This window comes from Stenella coeruleoalba (genome assembly GCF_951394435.1).
Source record: "Stenella coeruleoalba genome assembly, chromosome: 8".
In the NCBI taxonomy this organism is placed as follows: Eukaryota; Metazoa; Chordata; class Mammalia; order Artiodactyla; family Delphinidae; genus Stenella; species Stenella coeruleoalba.
In genome coordinates, this window is record NC_137154.1 from 84,152,557 (window position 1) to 84,176,644 (window position 24,088).

The 24,088-nt window shown below is 36.9% G+C and overlaps 1 protein-coding gene and 1 pseudogene across 4 annotated transcripts in view; both read left to right on the forward strand.

Moving 5' to 3' along the window:
* The window catches only part of CUL5 (cullin 5), a 97,170-nt gene that overhangs the window by 23,916 nt on the left and 49,166 nt on the right, over positions 1-24,088 (forward strand). For all 3 annotated transcript variants that reach the window (XR_013829359.1, XM_079928931.1, XM_079928932.1), the window contains exons 3-7: positions 10,659-10,758; positions 18,551-18,727; positions 20,621-20,762; positions 22,172-22,317; positions 22,400-22,480. Coding sequence is in view for 2 of the 3 variants with exons in the window: in XM_079928931.1 (XP_079785057.1) it covers positions 10,659-10,758; positions 18,551-18,727; positions 20,621-20,762; positions 22,172-22,317; positions 22,400-22,480 (646 nt within the window). In the remaining variant the exon portion in view is untranslated. The remainder of the gene's footprint in view (positions 1-10,658; positions 10,759-18,550; positions 18,728-20,620; positions 20,763-22,171; positions 22,318-22,399; positions 22,481-24,088) is intronic.
* Positions 1,076-4,715, forward strand: LOC307190488 (mitofusin-1-like; annotated as a pseudogene). Its single transcript has 2 exons — positions 1,076-2,519; positions 2,725-4,715. The product of its transcript is annotated as a mitofusin-1-like (transcript).

A 24,088-nucleotide genomic window follows, 5' to 3' on the forward strand; every position in this document is an offset into this window, starting at 1 on the left:
ATAAGTACTCCATATTTAGAGTGATGAAGATCTGTTATTTATAGTCTCAAACCAAAAATCTGGAAGCTACCATCAACCTCCTGTTTTTTTACTCCTTCATATTCGCTTGATTACTAGATTTCATAGACTTTTAAGTACCTCTTGAATTTCTTTCCATCCCATCTGTCTTTCCCCCCCACTCTCTTGCCTGAATGATTACAGTAGTCCCATACTTTCTTTGTTGTATTTCTAGTTATCTATTGCCACACAACAAATTACCCTGAAGATTACCAGCTTAAAACAACAAACATTTATTATCTTACAGTTTCTGAAGGTCTGGAATCTGGTTGCAGCTTAATTGGGTCTTTCTAGCTCAGTATCTCTTAAGAAGTTGCAGTCAAGCTCTAGGCAAAAGAACTAGGCCTATATTCAACTAGGAGTGAATGATCTTCAAAGCTTACTCATGTGATTGTTGGCAGGCCTCAGTTCTTCACTAGCTGCTCAGTTCCTCACTGTGTAGAACTCTCCATAAAGCTGTTTACTGTGTGGCAGCTTGCTTTCCCCAGAGCAAGAGAGAGTGTTCCCAAGACAGAAGTCATGGTGTTTTATAACATAATTTTGGAAGTTACAAACCATTATTTCTTTTCTTTTTTTTTTTAATTGGAGTATAGTTTATTCACAATGTTGTGTTAGTTTCAGGTGTACAGCAAAGTGAACCAGTTATACATATATCGATTTTTTTTAAAGATTCTTTTCCCATATAGACCATTTTAGAGTATTGAGTAGAGTTCCCTGTACTATACAGCAGGTTCTTATTAGTTATCTATCTTATATATAGACCTTCATTTCTTCTGTATGCTGTTGATCACACAGACAAATGCTTTGTACACTGTAGGAGGGAACTATACATGGGTATGAATGCCATCCAGGAGACGAGGATCATTAGGGGCCATCCTAGAGACTGTACCTTCAGAGGAAATAGATGATGCAAGGTTTAGAAGATAGCTCAAAAAGCATTCCAGTTATATCATTAGAGAGGAATAAAATGAAAGAGACTACTTTGAAAATGAAATAGTCAAAATAAGGACCTTTGAAATAAAAGAGCTAAATAAAAAAAGATTGAATTAGTAATACAAAAAATAAAACCAAAGAGTCCTCCCTGAATGTAGAGCAAAGTATGGAAAATTAAATAAAAATGAAGACATATTTAGGACAGCTTTAGAATTGGGCTAACTTATACTTAAAAGGGGTTCCAGAAGGAGAGGACAGAAAGTAGAGGAGAGAATATAGCCCCAAAGGATAAGAAGAAAATTTCCCAGGGCTGAAATCTTGTATCTCTCCCCCCAACCCTCCAGATCTTCATATTGAAAGTGCTAAAAACCATGCCTACACATGTCCTTAATTTCAGAATTCCAAGGATAAAGAAAATAATCTAATTGTTGGAGGGAAAATTACCTTTCAAGTGAAACAGACTGGCCACACTCTTTTCATTGGCCAAATTGAGTGCAGGAGGCTGACGCAGTTTTCTTTAAATATTTAAAGGGAAATTATTTTGAACTTAGTATGCTGTACCTAGTCAAGTTTTCAATCATGTTTAAGGCGAGATGAACATGTTTTCAGACAAGTAAGTATTTAGAAGATTTAAGGATCCTGCAGAAATGAAACAGATACCCTTTCCTCCACTATTACCAACACTGACCATTAAAGAAATTGAACTTTACTGAACTAAACTGAAGGGGAGGTACTCTTGAACTGGGAATCCTGACCATGAAATGAATATGAATAGAAAAAAGCAGACACCATCTATCCAAAACCATAAAAAAGTACAAATTGAAACATTTTAGCTTATAAAAATTGTCCCACAGAAACCAACTATGAAGTAGAAAACAAATACAGCACTCCGAACTGAGTTCAGTATCCTCACACAACCATGTGGGGTTATAAAACAAACTTGAACGGAAAATTCAAAAGCTAAGGAGAGAAATCAGCAAAAGTGGAGGAAATAATGAAATGAAAATTGAACTCAGAAAACAAATAGAACAAGACAAAATCTTATCTGAAATCGATCATCTCAGTAGATGAAGAAAAAACAGAGATAATCTTTCCAAAATAAAACAGAAAAATGAAAATATTCTTTAAACTGATAAAGATCACCTGTAAGTAATCTAGCAGCAATATCCCAGTAATAGTATGTTGGAAGCATTCCATTTAAATTGGGAATAAGAGCCCAGTCTCCCAGCCTCTCTTGGGAGAATGAGGCAGCTTGAGGGCTGTGGCTGAGTTGCAGTTGCTGGGTGACAAGTCGGAGCCGGGACAGGCATAATGGCAGAAACTGCTTCTCCACTGAAGCACTTCGTGCTGGCTAAGAAGGCAATTACAGCAGTCTTTGACCAGTTACTGGAGTTTGTTACAGAAGGATCACATTTTGTTGAAGCAACGTACAAGAATTCAGAACTTGACCGAGTAGCTACTGAGGATGATCTGATAGAAATACAGAGGTATAAAAATAAGCTTTCCATCATTGGTGAGAAGACATGAAAGTGGCATTTTTTTTTTTTTTTGCGGTATGCGGGCCTCTCACTGTTGTGGCCTCTCCCGTTGCGGAGCACAGGCTCTGGACGCGCAAGCTCAGCGGCCATGGCCCATGGGCCCAGCCGCTCCACGGCATGTGGGATCCTCCCGGACCGGGGCACGAACCCGTGTCCCCTGCATCGGCAGGCGGACTCTCAACCACTGTGCCACTAGGGAAGCCCCGAAAGTGGCATTTTTTGGCAGGACAAGCAGTGGGAAGAGCTCTGTTATCATTGCCATGTTGTGGGATAAAGTCCTCCCTAGTGGAATTGGACATACAACCAGTTGCTTCCTGAGTGTTGAAGAGACGGATGGAGATAAAGCCTGTCTCATGACAGAAGGGTCACATGAAAAAAAGAATGTGAAGACAGTTAATCAGCTGGCCCATGCCCTTCATATGAACAAAGACTTGAAAGCTGGCTGTCTTGTACATGTGTTTTGGCCAAAGGCAAAATGTGCCCTCTTGAGAGATGACCTGGTTTTAGTGGATAGTCCAGGTACAGATGTCACTACAGAGCTGGATAGCTGGATTGGTAAGTTTTGCTTAGATGCTGATGTCTTCGTTTTGGTTGTAAACTCCAAATCAACTCTAATGAACACTTAAAAACAGTTTTTTCACAAGGTAAATGAACGACTTTCCAAGCCTAATATTTTTATTCTGAATAATCGTTGGGATGCCTCTGCATCAGAGCCAGAATATATGGAAGATGTATGCAGACAGCTCATGGAAAGATGCCTACATTTCTTGGTGGAGGAGCTCAAAGTTGTGGATCCTTTAGAGTCATGGAATCGTAACTTTTTTGTTTCTGCAGAGCAAGTTCTTAGTGCTAGAAAGCACAAAGCCCAGGGGATGCCAGAAGGTGGTGGGGCACTTGCAGAAGGATTTCAGGCAAAATTACAGGAGTTTCAGAATTGTGAACAAATCTTTGAGGAGTGTATCTTGCAGTCAGCAGTGAAAACAAAGTTTGAACAGCACACTATCAGAGCTAAACAGATACTAGAAACTGTGAAAAACATAATGGATTCAATAAACGTGGCAGCAGCAGAGAAAAGGGTTTATTCAGTAGAAGAGAGGGAAGACCAAATTGGTAGACTGGACTTTCTCCGAAACCAGATGAACCTTTTAACATTGGATGTTAAGAAAATAATCAGGGAGGTTTCAGAGGAGGTTGCAAATAAGGTTTCATGTGCAATGACAGATGAAATTTGTTGACTCTGTTTTTGTTGATGAATTTTGTTCTGAGTTTCATCCTACTCCAAGTGTATTGAAAGTATATAAAAATGAGTTAAATAAGCACATAGAAGATGGAATGGGAAGAAATTTGGCTGATCAGTGCACCAATGAAGTCAATGCTTCAATGCTTCAATCCCAGCAAGAAATTATTGGAAATCTGAAGCCATTACTTCCAGCTGGTATGCAGAATAAACTACATACACTGATTCCTTGCAAGAAATTTGATCTCAGTTATGACCTAAATTGCCACAAGTTATGTTCAGATTTTCAAGAGGGTATTGTATTTCATTTTTCCTTGGGCTGGTCTTCCCTTGTCCATTGTTTCTTGGGCCCTACAAATGCTCAGCGGGTGCTTCTAGGATTATCAGAGCCTATCTTTCAGCTTCCCAGATCTTTAGCTTCTACTCCCACTGCTCCTACCAATCCAGCGTCACAGGAAGAACTCATGGTTACCTTAATAACAGCATTAGCTTCTCTTACGTCTAGAACTTCTATGGGCATCATTGTTGTTGGAGGAGTGATTTGGAAAACTGTAGGCTGGAAACTCATATCTGTTTCATTAAGTATGTATGGAGCTTTGTATCTTTATGAAAGGCTGACTTGGACCACCCGTGCCAAGGAGAGAGCCTTTAAACAGCAATTTCTGAATTACGAAACTGAAAAACTGCAAATGATTGTTAGCTTCACAAGTGCCAACTGCAGCCATCAAGTACAACAGGAAATGGCGACCACTTTTGCTTGCCTGTGCCAACAAGTTGATACTACACAAAGACATCTAGAAGAGGAAATTGCTAGATTTTCCAAAGAAATAGATCAATTGGAGAAAATATAAAACAATTCGAAGAGCTTAAGAAATAAAGCTGTTCAACTTGAAAACAAGCAGAATTTTACTAAGCAGTTTCTACATTCAGTCAATGAAGAAGAATCTTAACAATAGAGATTGCTTTGGTGATCATGATAGGAGAAAATGGAACTTGGAAGATTGGGACAGTTATTTTTATGAAGTGACTTTAAATATGAATTCTACTAACTATACCTAAATAGCAAATCCTTGAGTATATCCTGGTATTGATCTATCTCAGGATGTTTGCATTTCTGAAAAGTGTTGTGATGTCTCTTTTAGTTTTAATTTTGGATAAAGAAAAATCCTTTGATACGTGAAAATGATGAATTAGTTTAAAGCAAAAGAACCAACTCTGTGACCCCTGAGGGGTGGGGCCTTTCTCTTAATTAGGGCTCTCTTTGTTTTTGATTCTGAAAAACTCTGCTTCCTGGCATCCAGTAGTTAGAGAATGCTCCTTTCATCTTCTTTCTCAAAACGAATTTTTGATGCCTACTTCAACGGGAATAGTCACATTTTTGTTTTATAAACTGCATTGCTCTAACCACAAAGGAGTGTGGAAATGTTCTTGAGTGTATTATTTATGCAGGTTACAATCACTTTTGCCATCCTGGCAGACGTGTAAACCACTAATAAATAATACTGTTTTTACTCTCTTATTCCCTTTAAAACTGATGTAAAACAGTAAAAGAAATAAAAATAAAATGAATAAGACAAAGTATCTGCACACTTCATTTTAATTTCCTCCAGGTTTAGAAATTTGTTGCCATAGAATTGTAAGTAGTATGCTTATATTTTATATGTGGTCATATCTCATTTTTTAAATCCCTAATCCTACATATTTTCTTTAATATCCATATTAAGGAGTTGATCCACTTTATAGGTCTTTTCACATAATCAAGCTATAAAAATTACTTTGATATGATACATCAAAACGTATTGGATCCAACTGTGCAGTGCTTAAATGCTAAGGAGTTCATAACCTTTGATGCGTATATTAGACAAAAAAAGCTAAAAGTGCATGGTCTAAGTAAACCTGAAGAAATTAAAAGGAGGAAAGACAAAAGACAAAATTAATGAAATACAGAATAATTGTGAATAGAGAAAAGAAAAAAGGTAAAAATTTGTTATTTGGAAAGAGTAATATTTATTCCATTTTTGTTTATTATTATGTTTATAATTTGCTTCCTTATTAGTGTTTTCTTCCTGGTTTCTTCGATTTATTTTGTCCTTTGATTTCTTAGTTCTTTTATTGAATTCTTAATTTTAAAATTCTTTTTAATATTTTTCTTTACAATGAAAGCTTTCAAGCTACACATTTTTTCCTTAATATTGCTTTTATTGTCACCATAGTTTCTGTGGTATTCAGGGTTTTCCTTTTTATTTCTTTCTTACAGATTCTATTTTTAAAAACTTTTACTTTAGTTTTTGGCTGCGTTGGGTCTTTGTTGCTGTGCATGGGTTATCTCTAGTTGTGGCGAGCATGGGCTACTCTTCGTTGTGGTGCGTGGGCTTCTCATTGGCGTGATGTCTCTTGTTACAGTGGCTTCTCTTGTTGTGGAGCATAGCTCTAGGCATGCAGGCTCAGTAGTTGCAGCACGTGGGCCCCAGAGTGTGCAGGCTTCCGTAGTTGTGGCACATGGGCTCTAGGGTGCGCGGGCTTCAGTAGTTGTATCACGCGGGCTCAGTAGTTATGGCTCTTGCGCTTTAGAGCACAGGCTCAGTAGTTGTGGTACACGGGCTTAGTTACTCCGTGGCATGTGGGATCTTCCCGGACCAGGGCTTGAACCCGTGTCCCCTGCATTGGCAGGAGGATTCTTAACCACTGCGCCACTAGGGAAGCCCCTTTATTTCTTTCTTGATTGTTAGTAATTTTTCTTTTTGTTTTCCTTTAATCCATGCATTATCTAGGAGCTTAAATTTCTAGATAGTGAAATTTTTAATTATTTATGGATTATAATCAGAGAAATAGCCTATAAAATTATCTTCTTAAAATTTTGTATGTATGCATGTGCTCTTAGGAAAAAAATATATTTTTGTGAGTTGCAAGAATCTCTACCTAATAAATCATAGCCATTAATTGTATTTTGTTTGGCTGTGCCATACGGCTTGTGGGATCTAAGTTTCCCGACCAGGGATTGAACCTGCGTCTCCTGCGCTGGAAGGCAGATTCTTTACCACTGGACCACCAGAGAAGTCCCCAGAATACCTATTTTTTGCACCAGGGTCACACTATTTCTCTTTTACTCCCTGTTTAACTTGAGGAAGTTGAAATACTTTGGAATATTTCTTACCTCTTCTTCTCTCATCCCTTCTGTCTGTCCTCTTGAAACCTTTAAAAAGTTTTTACTTCATCATTCTCCCACTCCCCAACCACTTGATTTTTCTAATATAGTTAAGTATTTAAAAAGAATTCCCTGGGGGACTTCCCTGCTGGCGCAGTTGTTAAGAATCTGCCTGCCAATGCAGGGTACACGGATTTGAGCCCTGTTCCGGGAAGATCCCACGTGCTGTGGAGCAACTGAGCCTGTGTGCCACAACTACTGAGCATGCACTCTAGAGCCTGTGTGCCACAACTACTGAAGCTGTGCGCCTAGAGCCTGTGCTCCACAACAGGAGAAGCCACTGCAACGAGAAGCCTGTGTGCAGCAACGAAGACCCAACGCAGCCAAAATAAATAAATAAACAAATAAACAAAATATTTTAAAAATAAATAAATAAAATAAAAAGAATTCCCTGGGACTTCCCTGGTGGTCCAGTGGTTAAGATTCCATGCTCCCAATTCAGGGGGCCTGGGTTTGAACCCTGGTCAGGGAACTAGATCCCACATGCCACATCGAAGATCCTGCACATGGCAATGACGATCCAGTGTGCTGCAACTAAGACCTGGTGCAGCCAAATAAATAAATACATAAATAAATATTAAAAATAAATAAAAAGAATTTCCCTTAACAGCATGTCTCTTTTTAAAAACACTTAGTTATGGGCTTCCCTGGTGGCGCAGTGGTTAAGAATCCGCTTGCCAATGCAAGGGACACAGGTTTGAGCCCTGGTCCGGGAAGATCCCACATGCCGCGGAGCAACTGAGACCGTGTGCCATAACTACTGAGCCTGTGCTCTAGAGCCCGTGAACCACAACTACTGAAGCCCACGCACCTAGACCCCGTGCTCAGCAACAAAGAGAAGCCACCGCAATGAGAAGCCCGCGCACTGCAACAAAGAGTAGCCCCCACTCACCGCAACTAGAGAAAGCCCGTGCACAGCAACGAAGAGCCTACACAGCCAAAAATAAATAAATAAATAAATCTTAAAAGAAAAAAAGATAAAGTGCATCAACGAGAAGTACATCCAACTATATGAGTAAATAGTAGAAACGTGTTGAGTAAAAAAATTATTTGAAAAAATTATTTGATATAATTTCTATAACGTTCAGAAACCCTCATAGTATGTTGTAAAACTTGAAAATAAAATGACAGTTTCAGACTTAGTTACTTCTGGGGGTGGATGAGAGAGTAGGATTAGGGAGAGGAACATAGAGGTCTTTAAGGGTATTATCATCATACAGTCCTCAAGTATATTACAATACATTCCTCAAAATGTGTATGAAAATTGACCAGGAGACTTGACATGTTCTATTGTGTGGTGGTGAGAAGTATTGTGTTTCAAATAAGAATGTATTGAAGATATTCTTCCATGATGTAACAACATATAGGAGCACCTGGAGGTTGAGGAAAGGGAGCTGGAGAAGATGTATTGATCACAAGTTTGACTCTTTCCTGGGTACCCAACTCAACACCATTCCCTCTTGCCTTATGAGACTCAAGTCACGTTTGAGCCCTTCTGACATGTACCTGCAGTGGGTATGAGTAGGCAGGGATACTAAGGTAATCCTATTTTGGGGAGGTATGGAACTCCTTTGATGGGTGACTTTTGCTCTAAAACTCTTAAATAGCTTTACCAAACTTTCTTAGAACTGCTGTGTAGTCTAAGACTCTTGCTACCCAACCTTCATCCTTTCTACTCTTCCCTACAGGGATCAGACCAGCATTGTGAGCTTATGTTTTGCCCAGCTTCTTGTAGCTCACTTCCCATTGTCCCTCACAGGCATTACCCTCAATCAATCTCTCTTGCATGTCTGATCCCATCTCTTTTTTGGGAAACCTAAACCACTGCATGGGTCAATATGTGTGAAGTGCTTGGTACATCGTAAGCAGTCAATACATGCTAGTTTGTGTTATAGTAAATTAAGTAAGAGATGATGGTAATTTTGACTGTGGTAGTGGTGATGGATGGAAATGTCCAAATTGGAGAGACATTTAGCTGATGGATACAATAGGACTGTGATTGAATTATAAAAGGGTTAGTTTGCCCAGTTTCTTGCTTATCACTCCCCACTTCACACTTGACAGCCAAGCCACACTGATTTGTTAATAGTTCACTGCATACACCCTAGTGATCTATAGTTCTTTACTCACATTGTGACTTCATAAAATATCCTTCCCCCACCCTCTTTTGCCTGGCAAAATCCTACTTGTTCATTGAGATAAGCTTAGGAATCAGCTCTTCCAGGGAGTCTTCCCTTTTTCTCTTTACCAGTCACTTCCATCCTTTCCTTCTCCTTGGGTTCCTAAACCGTCTTACGTTTATAGGCTTAGTAGTCGTAAACATTGAAATATAATCAATCTATTTTTGTATCAGTTTCTTCTTTTAGACTCTAGATTTCTTTAGCCATGAGGTGAGATTGCAGAGGTATTACAGGGGTCAATTAACCATTTTGTACTTTATTCAAAGAGCAATGGGAAACCGTTGGAGCACTTGAAATATAGAGGCAGTAAGATGTAATTTGAGTGTTATGATGATCACTTTAGCTACTGTTGGATGGATTAGAGGGGTGCAAGAGTAAATTAAGGGAAATGGTTTGATGTGGGCTCTAGAGCCCAATTGCCCGTGTAATTGCCATATACTAGCTGGGTAATCTTGGGAATGTTACTTAACCTTTCTTTGCCTCAGTTTCCCCATCTGTAAAATGGCAATAAAATAGTACTACTTCAGGGTTGCTGTGAAGGTTAAGTGAGTTAAAACAGCTTAGAATAGTATTTGGCATATAGTAAGCAGTTAGCTGTTACCTATTATCTTGTTATTTAACAGATATTTGTGTGCTTACTACATCTGCTCTGGTCCAGATACCACTATTAAGCCGAATTTAACAAATGATGAAAGCAAGTTCAAATTAATATGCAGACAGAACTTTAGATTATAATTATGTCCCTAAGAATCTGAATGTAAAACAGACTATTTGGCCATTGTTATAATGTTACAATTCTAGAGATATTTTTTGGTTTTTTTGACATTTTATATGGTAGGAGCTCTATAAAGTACTGGGGAACATTTTTTGAATAAAAGAATCCCCAGTATAAGACTCTATCCTTTTGTTATGTTTCCCTGCTCTACAATATAGTAATTAAAAAATTCTCTCTGTGAACATGTATTAATATTAAATATATTTCTATAATGAATGATCTTTGGGTAAAATATGTCAGATTTATAGTTTAAAGAGCTTTTGTTTCTGTTTATTTTAAATAAAGGAGGCACAGTGGTAATTGATGTGTAAATGTGATGAATGTATGGGGGAAACTAGGAATTTTGCTGTAATGGTATTTAAATTACAAATTTTCTAAAAAAGGATAGTTTATATATATTGTGTTATATATTAAAGGATTTATACTTGTCTTTGCACAAGAAAATATTGATAGTATTTAACTTTGGGAATCTGATTGGGAGATCCTTTTATAATTTAAAAATTTAATCAGTAAGTGGCAAAGATTTAAGGAAAGCAATGACAAAGAAAATAGAAGCAAATGTTTATATATGAGATGGCTTACAAAGAATGCTTGGTTCATGTGAATGGATTCAAGCACCCTTGAATGGTCCATGGAAGGGTGTCCATCGTCCATGGAAACTGTATTGAAACAGAACAGAGTTCTTTGTTCTTTTTCCAGTGTTAATGTTTGTTTACCTGCTTTATTTTTACAGGGATGTACATGCAGTCTGTCTCTGGGATGATAAAGGCCCAGCAAAAATTCATCAGGCTTTAAAAGAAGATATTCTTGAGTTTATTAAGCAAGCACAGGCAGTAAGTTTTGCATCTATATATTATTTAAGACTTTACTCAGAGAATATCATATTTTCTGATTTTGAATGTAGGGCTTCCTGAAGTAATTTTAAAATATCACATTAACTTTTTTTTTTTTCACATTAACTTTTGACACACTTGGCTAAATAAATTTTTTAATGAAATGATTGTCATTTGTTGTTTTTCCCCCCTCCCTCACTGACATTTCTTTCAAAAGAATATATTATTATCCTCAATTAAAATGTGCTATAAAAAGAATTTCATTTTTAATACATTCTTTAGAAATCCCCACCACCATTATTTTTTGGCCACACATCAGTTCACATAAATTATTTTTTTCCTCACAATTAATACTTACTCTTTTCAAGCTGACAGCAATTTTCTTCAATTCTAAATACTTCTCCGACTGTAATTCTTGGACTGTCCTTTGCATTGCTGCTGCTGAGCTGAAATTCAGCACTCTTGAGTTGATGATATGTATAAGTGTTTAATATTATTGAAATGAAGATACAGCTCATTTAGGCATTAGGTCAGTTATGCAAGAGCTAGTTTGTTTTTGTCTTTATTAACACCTTTGTTTTTTGGGAAAAATTAATGCAGAGGTAAAATATTATTTCAGATCAACTCTGGCATCACTAATGCATCCTTTACCACTTTGGAGAAGGGCCTAAAGACATGAGATTATTTTCCTTTCTATAAAATGAAGTTTGAAAACTAGAGAGCTAGAATTTGTTATTCTTTATTTGAAATTTTACATCATTGTCTTGTACAACATTAGTAAAAGTCTGTTAGAAATCTTGTTAATATTAATAAGTGTTAGCAGTTGGAAATTAAAAATGAATATATAACTTAAAGGAAGATACTGAAATTGAATATATGATTGGTATATATTTAATTGTTAGTAGCCACTACCATGATAAAATAAGAATGATGTCACATTGGATGTTACTTACAAAATGAAATGTTTTATTGATGACACCATTAATCTGTTAATGTCTGTTAATGTCTGTTAATGTCTGTTAATGTCATTAATCTGTTAAAATGTTTTATTGATGACACCATTAGTCTTGATAAATGATTGTTTAAAAATTAGAGTTTTATAAGGAAATTTTTTTTTTAGGAAATTATCTTTTAATGAAAATAAATCATCAGGTTTGCTTAGAAAAATTAAATGTTTCAATATCACAGTTTAATCAAAACATACATTTTTCTAGAACTGATTTAGGAAAACAGTTTCTGCTTGCATTGGAAAGCATATCAGCTTATCTGTTTATGACTTTTAGTGAAGATAAATTATGTTTATTTCAAATTGATAGAGCATTATTCCTTAGTTTCTGGAAATGGGCTCACAAAGAATCATCTTAGAAATATACTTCACACTAGAAAACAAAGTATGTTCAGGGTTTGGAATGATGTTTGGAACGATCCAGAAAAGTTTGGAATGTAGACCTTAGCAAAAACTCGAGGATGGGATTTAGTGCCACTAATTCAGAGCAGTTAAATTCCAGGACTGGCAGTGCCAGACATGGGTGTATAATTTTAAAACATTTAAAAACTTTTAAGAAGATCTAGCTTTGTGAGTTTACTAGTCAATTACTAGACTAATTTTGTTTATCCTGTTAGGAAGGACCAAATCTCCCAAATAGGACAGTGAGCATTAAAATGTTTATTATAGCATTATTGAAAATGACGAAGAGAAATAAAAATAAATATGCAATGCTTGGAAAGTTATTAGGATATTGAATTTTTTCTTGTTTTGTTTGTTTTGTTTTTAAGATTAACGTAACCCTTCTATTTGTATTGGATTGGCCAAAAAGTTCGTTCGGGTTTCCTGTAACGACATATGGAAAAACCTGAACAAACTTTTTGGCCAACCCAATACATAATTCTGTGGCTTAGCAGTTTGGGCTAGGCTCACCTGATTTTGCCTGAGCTTATTAATATGGCAGCAGTAAGGCTCTTCAGGGACTGGATGGTCTAAGAGAGCTTTTCTCATATTCCTGGTGTTTGGTACCATCCTGGCTTCCCTCTGGGGCTTTTTCCCCCTCACATGGTTTCTTGTTCTCAAGGAAACAGTCTTTGAGGTGTGATAGTGTAATCTTGCAAATCTCTTCAGGTCTTGGCTCAGAAGTCTCACAATGTCACAACTGCAGCATTTTGTTGGTCACAGTTAGTCACAGGACCAGCTAAAGTCCAGTGGTGGAGAAATAGACTAGGATCTTTAAAAAAAAAAAAATTGAAATATAATTTACATACCAGATTTCACGCTTTTAATAAGTGTATAATTGTGTGTGTTTTAGTATATTCATAAAGTTGTACAACCATCACCCACTAATTTTAGAACATTTTCATCAGCCCATATAGAAACTTTGTACCCATTAGCAGTTACTTCCGCATGACCCCCCCCCCCCCACTTTGGCAAACACTAGTCTACTTTCTGTCCCTATGGATTTGTTTATTCTGGACATTTCCTATAAATGGAATCCTACAATATGTGGCCTTTTATGACTGACTTCTTTCACTTGGGATAATGTTTTCAAGGTTCATCTATATTGTAGCATTTAGCACTATTTCATTCCTTCTTATGGCAGAATAATATTCCGTTGTATGACTGTGCTGTATTTTGTTTACCTGTTTGTCATTGATAGACATTGGGTTCTCACTATTTTTTGTCTGTTTTGAATAATGCTGCTGTGAACATTTGTGCACAAGTTTTGTTTTAGGTATAATTGACACATAACATGATACTAGTTTCAGGTGTATGACATAATGATTCAATATTTGTATGTATTGCAAAATGATCACCACAGTAAGTCTACTTTCACATCCGTCACCATATGTAGTTACAAATTTTTTTTCTTGTGATGAGAACTTCTGAGATTTACTCTTCTTAGCAGCTTTCAAATGTGTACTACAATATTTTTTTTTTTTTTTCGGTACGCGGGCCTCTCACCACTGTGGCCTCTCCCGTTGCAGAGCACAGGCTCCGGACACGCAGGCCCAGTGGCCACGGCTCACGGGCCCAGCTGCTCCGCGGCATGTGGGATCCTCCCTGACTGGGGCACGAACCCACGTCCCCCGCATCGGCAGGTGGACTCTCAACCACTGCGCCACCAGGGAAGCCCATACTACAATAATATTAACTGTAGTCACCATGCTGTACATTACACCTCTGTGACTTTTTAATTTTTTAAATTTATTATTTTTGGCTGCATTGGGTCTTCATTGCTGCACGTGGGCTTTTCTCTAGTTGCGGAGAGCAGGGGCTACTCTTTGTTGTGGTGCATGGGCTTCTCATTGCGGTAGCTTCTCTTGTTGTAGAGTACAGACACTAGGCACGCGTGCTTCAGTAATTGTGGCATGCATGCTCAGTAGTTGTGGCTTGTGGGCTCTAGAGCACAGGCTCAGTAGTTGTGGCTCATGGGCTTAGTTACTCCGGGGCATGTGGGATCTTCCCAGACCAGGGCTCGAACCTGTGTCTCCTGCATTGGCGGGTGGATTCTTAACCACTGTGCCACCAGGGAAGTCCCCCTAATTTATTTTTATAACTGGAAGTTTGTACCTTTTGACCCCCTTCACCCATTTTGATCCCTCTCCTCCCCATCCCTCTGCCTGGCAATCACCAATCTGTTCTCTGTATCTGTGAGCTTGGGGGGGGGTTGTTGGGTTTTTTGGGTTTTGGGGGGTTTGTTTTTTGATTCCACATGTAAGTGAGATCATAAGGTATTTATTTGTCTTTGTCTGACTTATTTCACTAAGCGTAATGCTCTCAAGGTATCCATGTTGTCACAGATGGCAAGATTTCATTCTCTTGTATGGCTAAATGATATTCTATTGTGTCTATATACCACATTTTCTTTATCAGTTCATCCATTGTTGGACATTTAGATTGTTTCCATGTCTTGGCTGTTGTAGATAATGCTGAAGTGAACATGGGGGTACATATATCATTTTGAATTAGTGTTTTTGTTTTCTTTGGATAGATACCAAGAAGTGGAATTGCTGGAAAATATGATAATTCTATTTTTAATTTTTTGAGGAATCCCATGCTGTTTTCCGTAGTGGCTGCACCAATTTACATTCCCACCAACAATGTACAAGGGTTTCCTTTCTCCACATCCTCAACAACACTTATTTGTTGTCTTTTTGATAATAACCATTCTAACAGGGATGGGGTGATGTCTTATTGTGGTTTTGACTTGCATTTTTCTAGTGATTAGTGATGTTGAGCATCTTTTCATGTACCTGTTGGCCATCTCTGTGTCTTTGGGAAAATGTCTATTCAGATCCTCTGCTCATTTTTTTTTTTTTTTTTTTTTTATGGTACGCGGGCCTCTCACTGTTGTGGCCTCTCCCGTTGTGGAGTACAGGCTCCGGATGCACAGGCTCAGCGGCCATGGCTCACGGGCCCAGCTGCTCCGCACCATGTGGGATCTTCCCAGACCAGGGCATGAACCCATGTCCCCTGCATCGGCAGGCGGACTCTCAACCACTGCGCCACCAGGGAAGCCCATCTGCTCATTTTTTAAAAAATTAGTTTATTTATTTATTTATTTTGGCTGCATCTTCGTTTTGGCTGTGTCTTCGTGCTGAGCGCAGGCTTTCTCTAGATGTGGTGAGCAGGGGCTACTTTTCGCTGTGGTGCTGGGGCTTCTCATTGCAGTGGCTTCTCTTGTTGTGGAGCATCGGCTCAGTTGTGGCTTATGGGCTCTAGAGTGCAGGCTCAGTAGTTGTGGCACAGGGGCTTAGTTGCTCCATGGCATGTAGGTTCTTCCCAGACCAAGGATCAAACCCACGTCCCCTGCATTGGCAGGTGGATTCTTAACCACTGTGCCACTAGGGAAGTCCCTCTGTTCATTTTTAATCAGAATTTTTTTTTTTTTTTTTTTTTTTTTGCTATTGAGTTGTGTGAGTTCTTTATATATACTTTGCATATTAACCCCACATCAGATATATGATTTGCAAATATTTTCTCCCATAGGTTGCCTTTTGTTTTGTTAATGGTTTCGTTTGATGTGCAGAAGCTTTTTAGTTTGATGTAGTCCCATTTGTTTAGTTTTGCTTTTGTACCTTTGCTTTTGGTGTCAAATCCAAAAGATCATCACCAAGACTGGTGTCAAGGAATTTGCTACCTATGTTTTCTTTTAGAAGTTTTATGGTTTCAGGTCTTATGTTCAAGTCTTTAACTCATTTTGAGTTAATTTTTGTAAGATAGTTGTCTAATTTCATTCTTTTGCATGTGGCTGTCCAGTTTTCCTAACACCATTTATTGAAGAGACTGTTCTTTCCCCACATATATTTTGACTCCTCTGTCATAAACTAATTGACCAACTATGCGTGGGTTTATTTCTGAGCTTTCTGTTTTGTTCCGTTGATCTGTGTGGTCTGTTTTTATGCCAATACCATACTGTTTGGATTACTAGCTTTGTAATGTAATTTGAAATCAGAAAGCATGATGCCTCCAGCTTTGTTCTTATTTCTCAAGACTGCTTTGGCTATGTGGGGTCTTTTATGGTTCCATACAAATTTTAGGATTCTTGGCTCTATTTCTGTGAAAAATGTCATTGGAATTTTGATAGGGATTGCACTGAATCTGTACTACTTTGAGTAGTGTGGACATTTTATTTATTTATTTATTTATATTTATTTTGGCTGCCCTGCATCTTAGTTTTGGCATGCAGGATCTTCATTGTGGCGTGTGGACTTCTTAGTTGTGGCATGCAAACTCTTAGTTGTGGCATACATGTGGGATCTAGTTCCCCGACCAGGGATCGAACCTGGGCCCCCTGCATTGGGAGTGTGGAGTCTTACCCACTGGACCACCAGGGAAGTCTCAGTGTGGACATTTTAACAATAGCATTGTAACAGTCTGTGAGCACAGAATATCTTTTCATTTATTTGTATCTTATTCAGTTTCTTTCATCAGTGTTTCAGTGTAGGTCTTTCACCTCTATAGTTAAATTTATTCTTAGGTATTTTATTCTTTTTGATGTGATTTTAAACAGGATTCTTTCCCCCTAATTTCTCTTTTTTGGTAGTTTGTTATTAGTGTATAGAAACTCAAGAGATTTTTGTATGTTGATTTTTCTATCCTGCAACTTCACTTAATTCATTTGTTATTTTTTGGTGGAGTCTTTAGTGTTTTTCTGTATATAATATCATGTCATCTGCAAATAGTGAGAGTTTTATTCCTTTCTTTCCAATTTGGGTGCATTTTATTTCTTTTTCTTGCCTAATTGCTCTGGACAAGATTTCAAGTACTGCTTTGAATAGGAGTGGTGAGAGTAGGCATCCATGTCTTATTCCAGATCTTAGAAGAAAAGATTTCAGCTTTTCACCATTGAATATGATGTTAGCTGTGAGCTTGTCATATATGGCCATTATTACATTGGGGTGCATTCCCTCTATACGTTTTTGAGAGTTCTTAATCATAAATAGATATTGCATTTTGTCAAATCCTTTTTCTGCATCTATTGAGATGATCGTATGAGTTTTAGTCATTCTGTTAATGTGGTGTATCACACTGATTAATTAGTGAATGTTGACCCATCCTTGCATCCCTGGAGTAAATCCCACTTGATCGTGGTGTATGATCCTTTTAATGTGCTGTAGAATTTGGCTTGCTAGTATTTTTTTTTTCAGAATTTTTACATCTGCATTTATTAAGGATTCTGGCTTGTAATTTTCTTTTTTTGTGGCATCTTTGTCTGATTTTGGTATCAGGGTAATACTAACCTTATAAAATGAGTTTGGAAGTGTTCCCTGGTTTTTGGAAGAGTTTAAGAAGGATTGGTATTAGTTCTGGTTTAAATGTTTGGTAAGATTCACCAGTAAAGCCATCTGATCCTGGACTTTCATTTGTTGGGAATTTTTTGATTATGAATTCAGTCTTGATAACTTACCAGTAATCTATCAGATTTTTTTTTCCTCACCATTGAGCTTTTTTGATTATATGTTTCCAGGAATTTATCCATTTCTTATAGGTTGGCAGATTTGTTGGTGTTTAATTGTTTGTAATAGTCTCTCATGATCCTTTGTATATCTGTGGTATCAGTTGTAACGTCTCCTCTTTCATCTTTGATTTTAGTTATTTGTGTCCCCTTCTTGGTGAGTGTGCACAAGTTTTTTGTGTTTTTTTTTTTTTTTTTTGGTACACAGATGTTTATAGCAGCATTATTCATTATAGCCAAAGGTGGAAATGACCCAAATGTTCATCAGTGGACAAACAGATAAAAAAAGTGTGGTATGTCCATAAAATGGAATAGTATTTAGCAGTAAAACAGAATAAAGTACTGACATATACTACAACTTGGACAAGCCCTGAAAAACTATGCCATATAAAAGGAGTCAGTCATAAAAGTCTACATATTATATAATCTCATTCATATGAAAGTCCAGAATAGGCAAATACATAGACACAGAAAACAGATTAGTGGTTGCTTAGGGCTGGGCGGGGAGCGGGGGAACTAGGAAGGGAGGAAGGTAGGAAGGTAATAGCTAAAGGATATAGGGGGTTTTTAATTGAAGTATAATCGACATATAACATTTTATTGGTTTCAGGTGTACAACATGATTCGATATATGTATATATTGTGAAATGTTCATTACAGTAAGGCTATGTGAACAAGTTTTAATTTCTCTTTGATATATATATATATATGTTTTAATTTCTTTTGGGTATAATATAGGTTATACAGTAAATAAAATATTTTAAATTTATGGCATGAATGTGTTCCATTATTCTTTAAAGCTCCTGTATTTATTTAAAATTGGTATGATTCTTTGTTTTCAGCGAGTACTGAGCCATCAAGATGATACAGCTTTGCTAAAAGCTTATATTGTTGAATGGCGAAAATTCTTCACACAGTGTGATATTTTACCGAAGCCTTTCTGTCAACTAGAGATTACTTTAATGGGTAAACAGGGCAGCAATAAAAAATCAAATGTAGAAGACAGTATTGTTCGAAAGGTAAGTTAGTTTTCCCATTTTTCCCTAATGTTCTTCAGAAATAGGGTGAGTTGAAGACTTTTGAAAGAAATTTACACTGAAATGAGTTTTTCTACTTCCCATATAAGTTCCTTTTCAGCTTTTGCCAGGTTTTATTGAATAATATTAGTTTTCTTTCGTCTTTTTTTAGCTTCAGTTCTCTTTCATCTTTTATGTGGTCTTAAGCTGTAAATCTGTGTCTTCAAACATTACCTCATTTGCTTTTCCTTTTCTCCTTTTCCTAGTTTTATCTTCATAATTTTATTTCATTATTCTTTCTCTGTACTTTTACCTTTCTATAAATTCAATTTTTTTCTGTTCAAAAAGTCTTTCCTTATTAGGTTACCTTCTGGTATCTTTGTGTTTAATTGTGGCTAAACTGCTGTCATCTTTATCATTTTTTTACTTAATTCTAGTTATTATAAACTCAGAACGTACCATGTTTATTTTCACATTTTGCCTAGTTTCTAGTTAAAAGCTCTGTGCCCAGTAACAACTCATGAATTAATGGAAAGAACTCAGCTCTGAAATTGAAGAGTCCCAGGTTTCCCTTTCAGTTCTTCGGTCAATAATGTCCTAAGCTTGCTGTCCTCATTTTTCATATTTATAAGTACACACACACACACACACACACACACACACACACACAGACACAGACACACACACACATTTCTACTTGTGAGAATCAAATGGAACCACAGATTTGAATAGTAAAAAATGCCATTTGAACTTTGAACAACTCACTGCTCGCTGTGATGGTTCTAGCAATCAGCTCAGGCATTTCAATAGTGTCTTGGACCTTGTTGCCCCTTCCCAGCCTTAAAATTTGTACTAATGCTGACAGCATACTCATGAATACGTATATGCCATTTTCATCATTTAAACAGAACATCCATAGGGTGGATTTGTATATTCTTTTCTTTTTGAGATTCATTATCAAACATATTTTCATTTGGTCCTTTTCACATTTATCATGTATTTGTACAAACATTCATATGACCATCCCAAACACATATCAATATCTCTGAAATACAGCCTTGGAACTATAGGGAAGGTGACATTTTCCATGTATTACCATATTAATTTTTACAACAACCACTTGAAATTTGTACTGTTATTTTCACTATTTTACAGAAGAGAAAGCAGGCAAATAAGTAACAGCTGGAATTCAAATCCAGTTGTGTTTGATTCTGAAACACTTGTTCTTTTGTCAGTATTTACCACATGATAGTTACCAAATTTAAATATACTGCTTTCCTGTGACTTCCTTGGTGGCGCAGTACTTACAAATCCACCTGCCAGTGCAGGGGACATTGGTTGATCCCTGGTCCGGGAAAATCCCACCTGCCGCAGAGCAGCTAAGCCCTTGCACCACGACTACTGAGACTGCACTCTAGAGCCCACAAGCCATAGCTACTGAGTCTGTGTCCCACAACTACTGAAGCCCGTGCACCCTAGAACTCACGTGCCGCAACTGCTGAGCCCATGCACCGCAACTACTGAAGCCCTTGTGCTCTAGGGCCTGAGTGCCGCAACTACTGAGCCCACATACTGCAACTACTGAAGCCCAGTGCGCCCAGCCTGTGCTCCGCAACAAGAGAAGCCACCACGATGAGAAGCCCACACACCGCAATGAAGAGTAACATCCGCTCACCACAACTAGAGAAAGCCTGCGCGTGGCAACGAAGACCCAAAGCAGCCAAAAATAAAAATAAATAAATAAATATGTTGCTTTCCTGTAGAATTCAAGTGAATGTAGGTCTAAGAATTTTATTTCCTTTTTTAGCATTTGTACTTAAAATTTTTTGTGTGTATTTATGGTACTTGGTATATTAATAATTGAAATGATGGCATATTTTCTTCTTTTTTTCCTAGCTCATGCTTGATACATGGAATGAGTCAATCTTTTCAAATATAAAAAACAGACTTCAAGATAGTGCAATGAAGCTGGTACATGCTGAAAGATTAGGAGAAGCTTTTGATTCTCAGCTTGTCATTGGAGTAAGAGAATCCTATGGTATGTTCTGAACCTTTATGATCAAATTTCCTTTTCATGGAAATTAAGACAATTATAGAATAGTAGTCTCAAAGTTATGTTTATTAGAATATAGTCACATCTACTTTTAGTGCCACATGAAATTAAGAGTACATAAAAGATATTCTGTTTTAATGAAAGCTACAAAAGTTTATATTCGTGTGGTTAATATTTATTTTCTCCATTTCACTCATTTCTTGGCTAGTGAATCTTTAGCAACCTATATTAGAGAAATGTAGATTCGAGTCTCTAGCTTATGAAAGGTAACTGGTTTTGCACTTATATTTTTAGGACATCAGTTTATTCCATGTATACGTTCTGGAATTTCTAAACTTTTTAGTGTCTGATAGTGATACTCTCATTTTTCGTTCAATCAAATGTACTGTTTCCTCTGACCAGAATACTTTTCTTCCTCTTTTATTTGCTAACTCATCCTCATTCTCTGTTTCCTCGTGGAGGCCTTTCCTAATTCCCAGAGTAGGTTAGGTGCTTCATAGTACCTGTGCTTCTCTGTCGTAATACTTCAGTGTATTTAACTGTGTTCTTGACACTATATCTTTACTGAACATAGAATGCCTGATGCAAAATAGTTGTCGATAAGAAAGTTTTATATAAATGAACCTTTATTTATCTTTGACTTGCTTTCTCCATTGCCATTGTGTTTCTTTAGGTATCAAGTCTAGATTTCCATTAGCCATGTCCCTGAAATTTATTTCTTTTTATTTCAACTGCCACCAGTTAAGACTTCTTTGAATTCTACTTCTAGACTTTTCAAACAGTCTTCTTATAGTGATGTTATTGCTATCATTTAGCCCTTATACTTTCACAAGATTAATTTTTAAGTATAATTTTATTGGTGTTTTTATTACCCATTTAGTGGTAGGCCATGCTAAATTCAGGTTACTTAGCCAGAGATTTGAGGTTCTCCATAACCATTCCTAACTTACTATTCTACCTTACCTTCTATTAACCTTACAATCCACGCAGACAACCTCGTTGTTATACCTCGATTTGATCTTGTGTTGTTCTACTTCTGAATATTTACTTCCTTTACTAATCAGTGTAAATCCTACTTTGTTCCTAAAGGCTCAAACTCAAATCCCATCTTTTCTGTGAATGGTTTCTTGATCATCCAGTTTGAAGTCAGTCTCTTTCTTATTCAAAAATAAAATAGTTCATGTTATCTATACTATTTGTCACTTTACTACTCTATACTGTTATCTTTTTAAGTTTCTCATAAAGAAGGATTTTGTCTTTCATGGCTTTATGTTCTCTTGAGCATTGTCACAGTTCCTTGAACATGACTCCTCAATATTTGTTATTTCATTTATTGTACTCAAAATACTGATTTGAATCATAATTAGAGTAAAATTTTATTTTCTGTTTTTCAGTTAACCTTTGTTCTAATCCAGAGGATAAGCTTCAAATTTATAGGGACAATTTTGAGAAGGCATACTTGGATTCAACAGAGAGATTTTATAGAACACAGGCACCTTCGTATTTACAACAAAATGGTGTACAGAATTATATGAAATATGTAAGTGAGAACTTAGTATGTGTGGTAATTTGAGCTATTTTCTTGATTTTCTTAAAATGATTGCTATTTTGCTTCTGGACAGGCAGATGCTAAATTAAAAGAAGAAGAAAAACGAGCCCTACGTTATTTAGAAACAAGGCGAGAATGTAACTCTGTTGAAGCAGTAAGTAATTTTGTAATTGTTTATTCTTTGAGATTACTTGAAGTACAGTAGCCCAGGGGTGGTATATACATGAAACAAGTAACATTATTTATCCTTTCTCACTTCTGTGACCAATATTACTAATTGATTTTAGTACTCGTTCCCAGTACAACTTGAGAAGGCACGTTACTCAGAACTCATTGTTCTTCAGAGCTAATGTGCAAGATAAAATCTGTTTGCCATCCCTGCTCTAGACTTTTCTAAATTTAATGTACTTAATTTTTAATCAATCTCCTTCTATTATGTTTTGTGCCTACCTAAAGTTAACCATATTAGGGATTTTCAGGTATCAAGTAAAGTATGCTCCTGAGAGATACAGTTGATTCTCAGTATTGATGGTAATTACATTCTGTAAAATAGTGGCTGCGAATACTGAATGAATGAGCACCAAACCGTTACTACTAGGGGATATTTCTTCTTTTTATGTGAGGGTGTTTTCAAACTTTTCTTGTCATGAGATAAAATATTAATTACTTGATAAGAGAACATCAGTCTTTTAAATAGTTTTTATTTATTTTATGTTGTAAGTTCCTCATTAAAAGAAAGAAATGATCAGAGGTAGTAGCCATGCTACAGTGTCTATTCTGGTGTTTTCTTTTACATGGATGATGACCTTAGTGTGCTTTGTTAAGGAATTTAAGAATCAAGTTTGGATAGAGTCTTAGAAATTGCTCAAATATAGCAATAATATTTCTTCCAGTTCCTTTCAGTCTTTGGAGCCTACAAACTAGATTTAGATTCACAGTCAAAGAAGTAACATTCCAGTTTGCTTACAACCAGACATTTTTCAACTATGGATGGGATTTCTTTTTTCCTTACTTTTGATTTTTCTTTGGCTTCTTCCATCTTGAGTGATAGTCATGTTTATTTGTTCAGATATTGGACTGAGTTGGATCGTTTTTCCCTTTTTTGTTTGTTTTGCTTTTTATTATGTACAGTATATATCCTCTTTCATATAACTCTGATATTGGCCAGGGAAGGGGGCAGATTTAGTGGTTGCTTATAGAAGTTCTCTGTAGAGATTTAAAGCCAGGCTTGAACTTCATTCAGAAGGTAGGGAGGCCATTGAATATTTTTTAAACAAATAATGCTATGCTCAAACTTAATCCGTCAGAAAAATTAATCTAGTGTCAGTATGAAACATTAATTGGAGTGGGGGGGACTTCCCTGGTGGTCCAGTGGCTAAGACTCTGTGCTCGCAGTGCATGGGGCCTGGGTTCGACCCCTGGTCAGGGAACTAGGTCACGCATGCCACAACTGAAGATCCTGTGTGCTGCAACTAAGACCAGCACAGCCAAATAAATAAATTTTTAAAAATTGGAGTGGAGAATAGCTTGGAATAGGAAGTGGGAGGCTTTTGCAATAATTCAAGCAAGGTATTAGGAGTGCCAGGTAGGGTTATAGCAATGGGAATGGAAAGAAAGAGGGTAGAGACAGACTTCCCAGAGGTGGAACATTGTAATATGAATGGGGCTGATATTGGAGAGAACTGAGTTAACAGTGTTTCTAAGGTTTTGGCTTGGGAGAATTGTGCTGCTGCGGGAAGATCAGGTATAAGAATAAATCTTC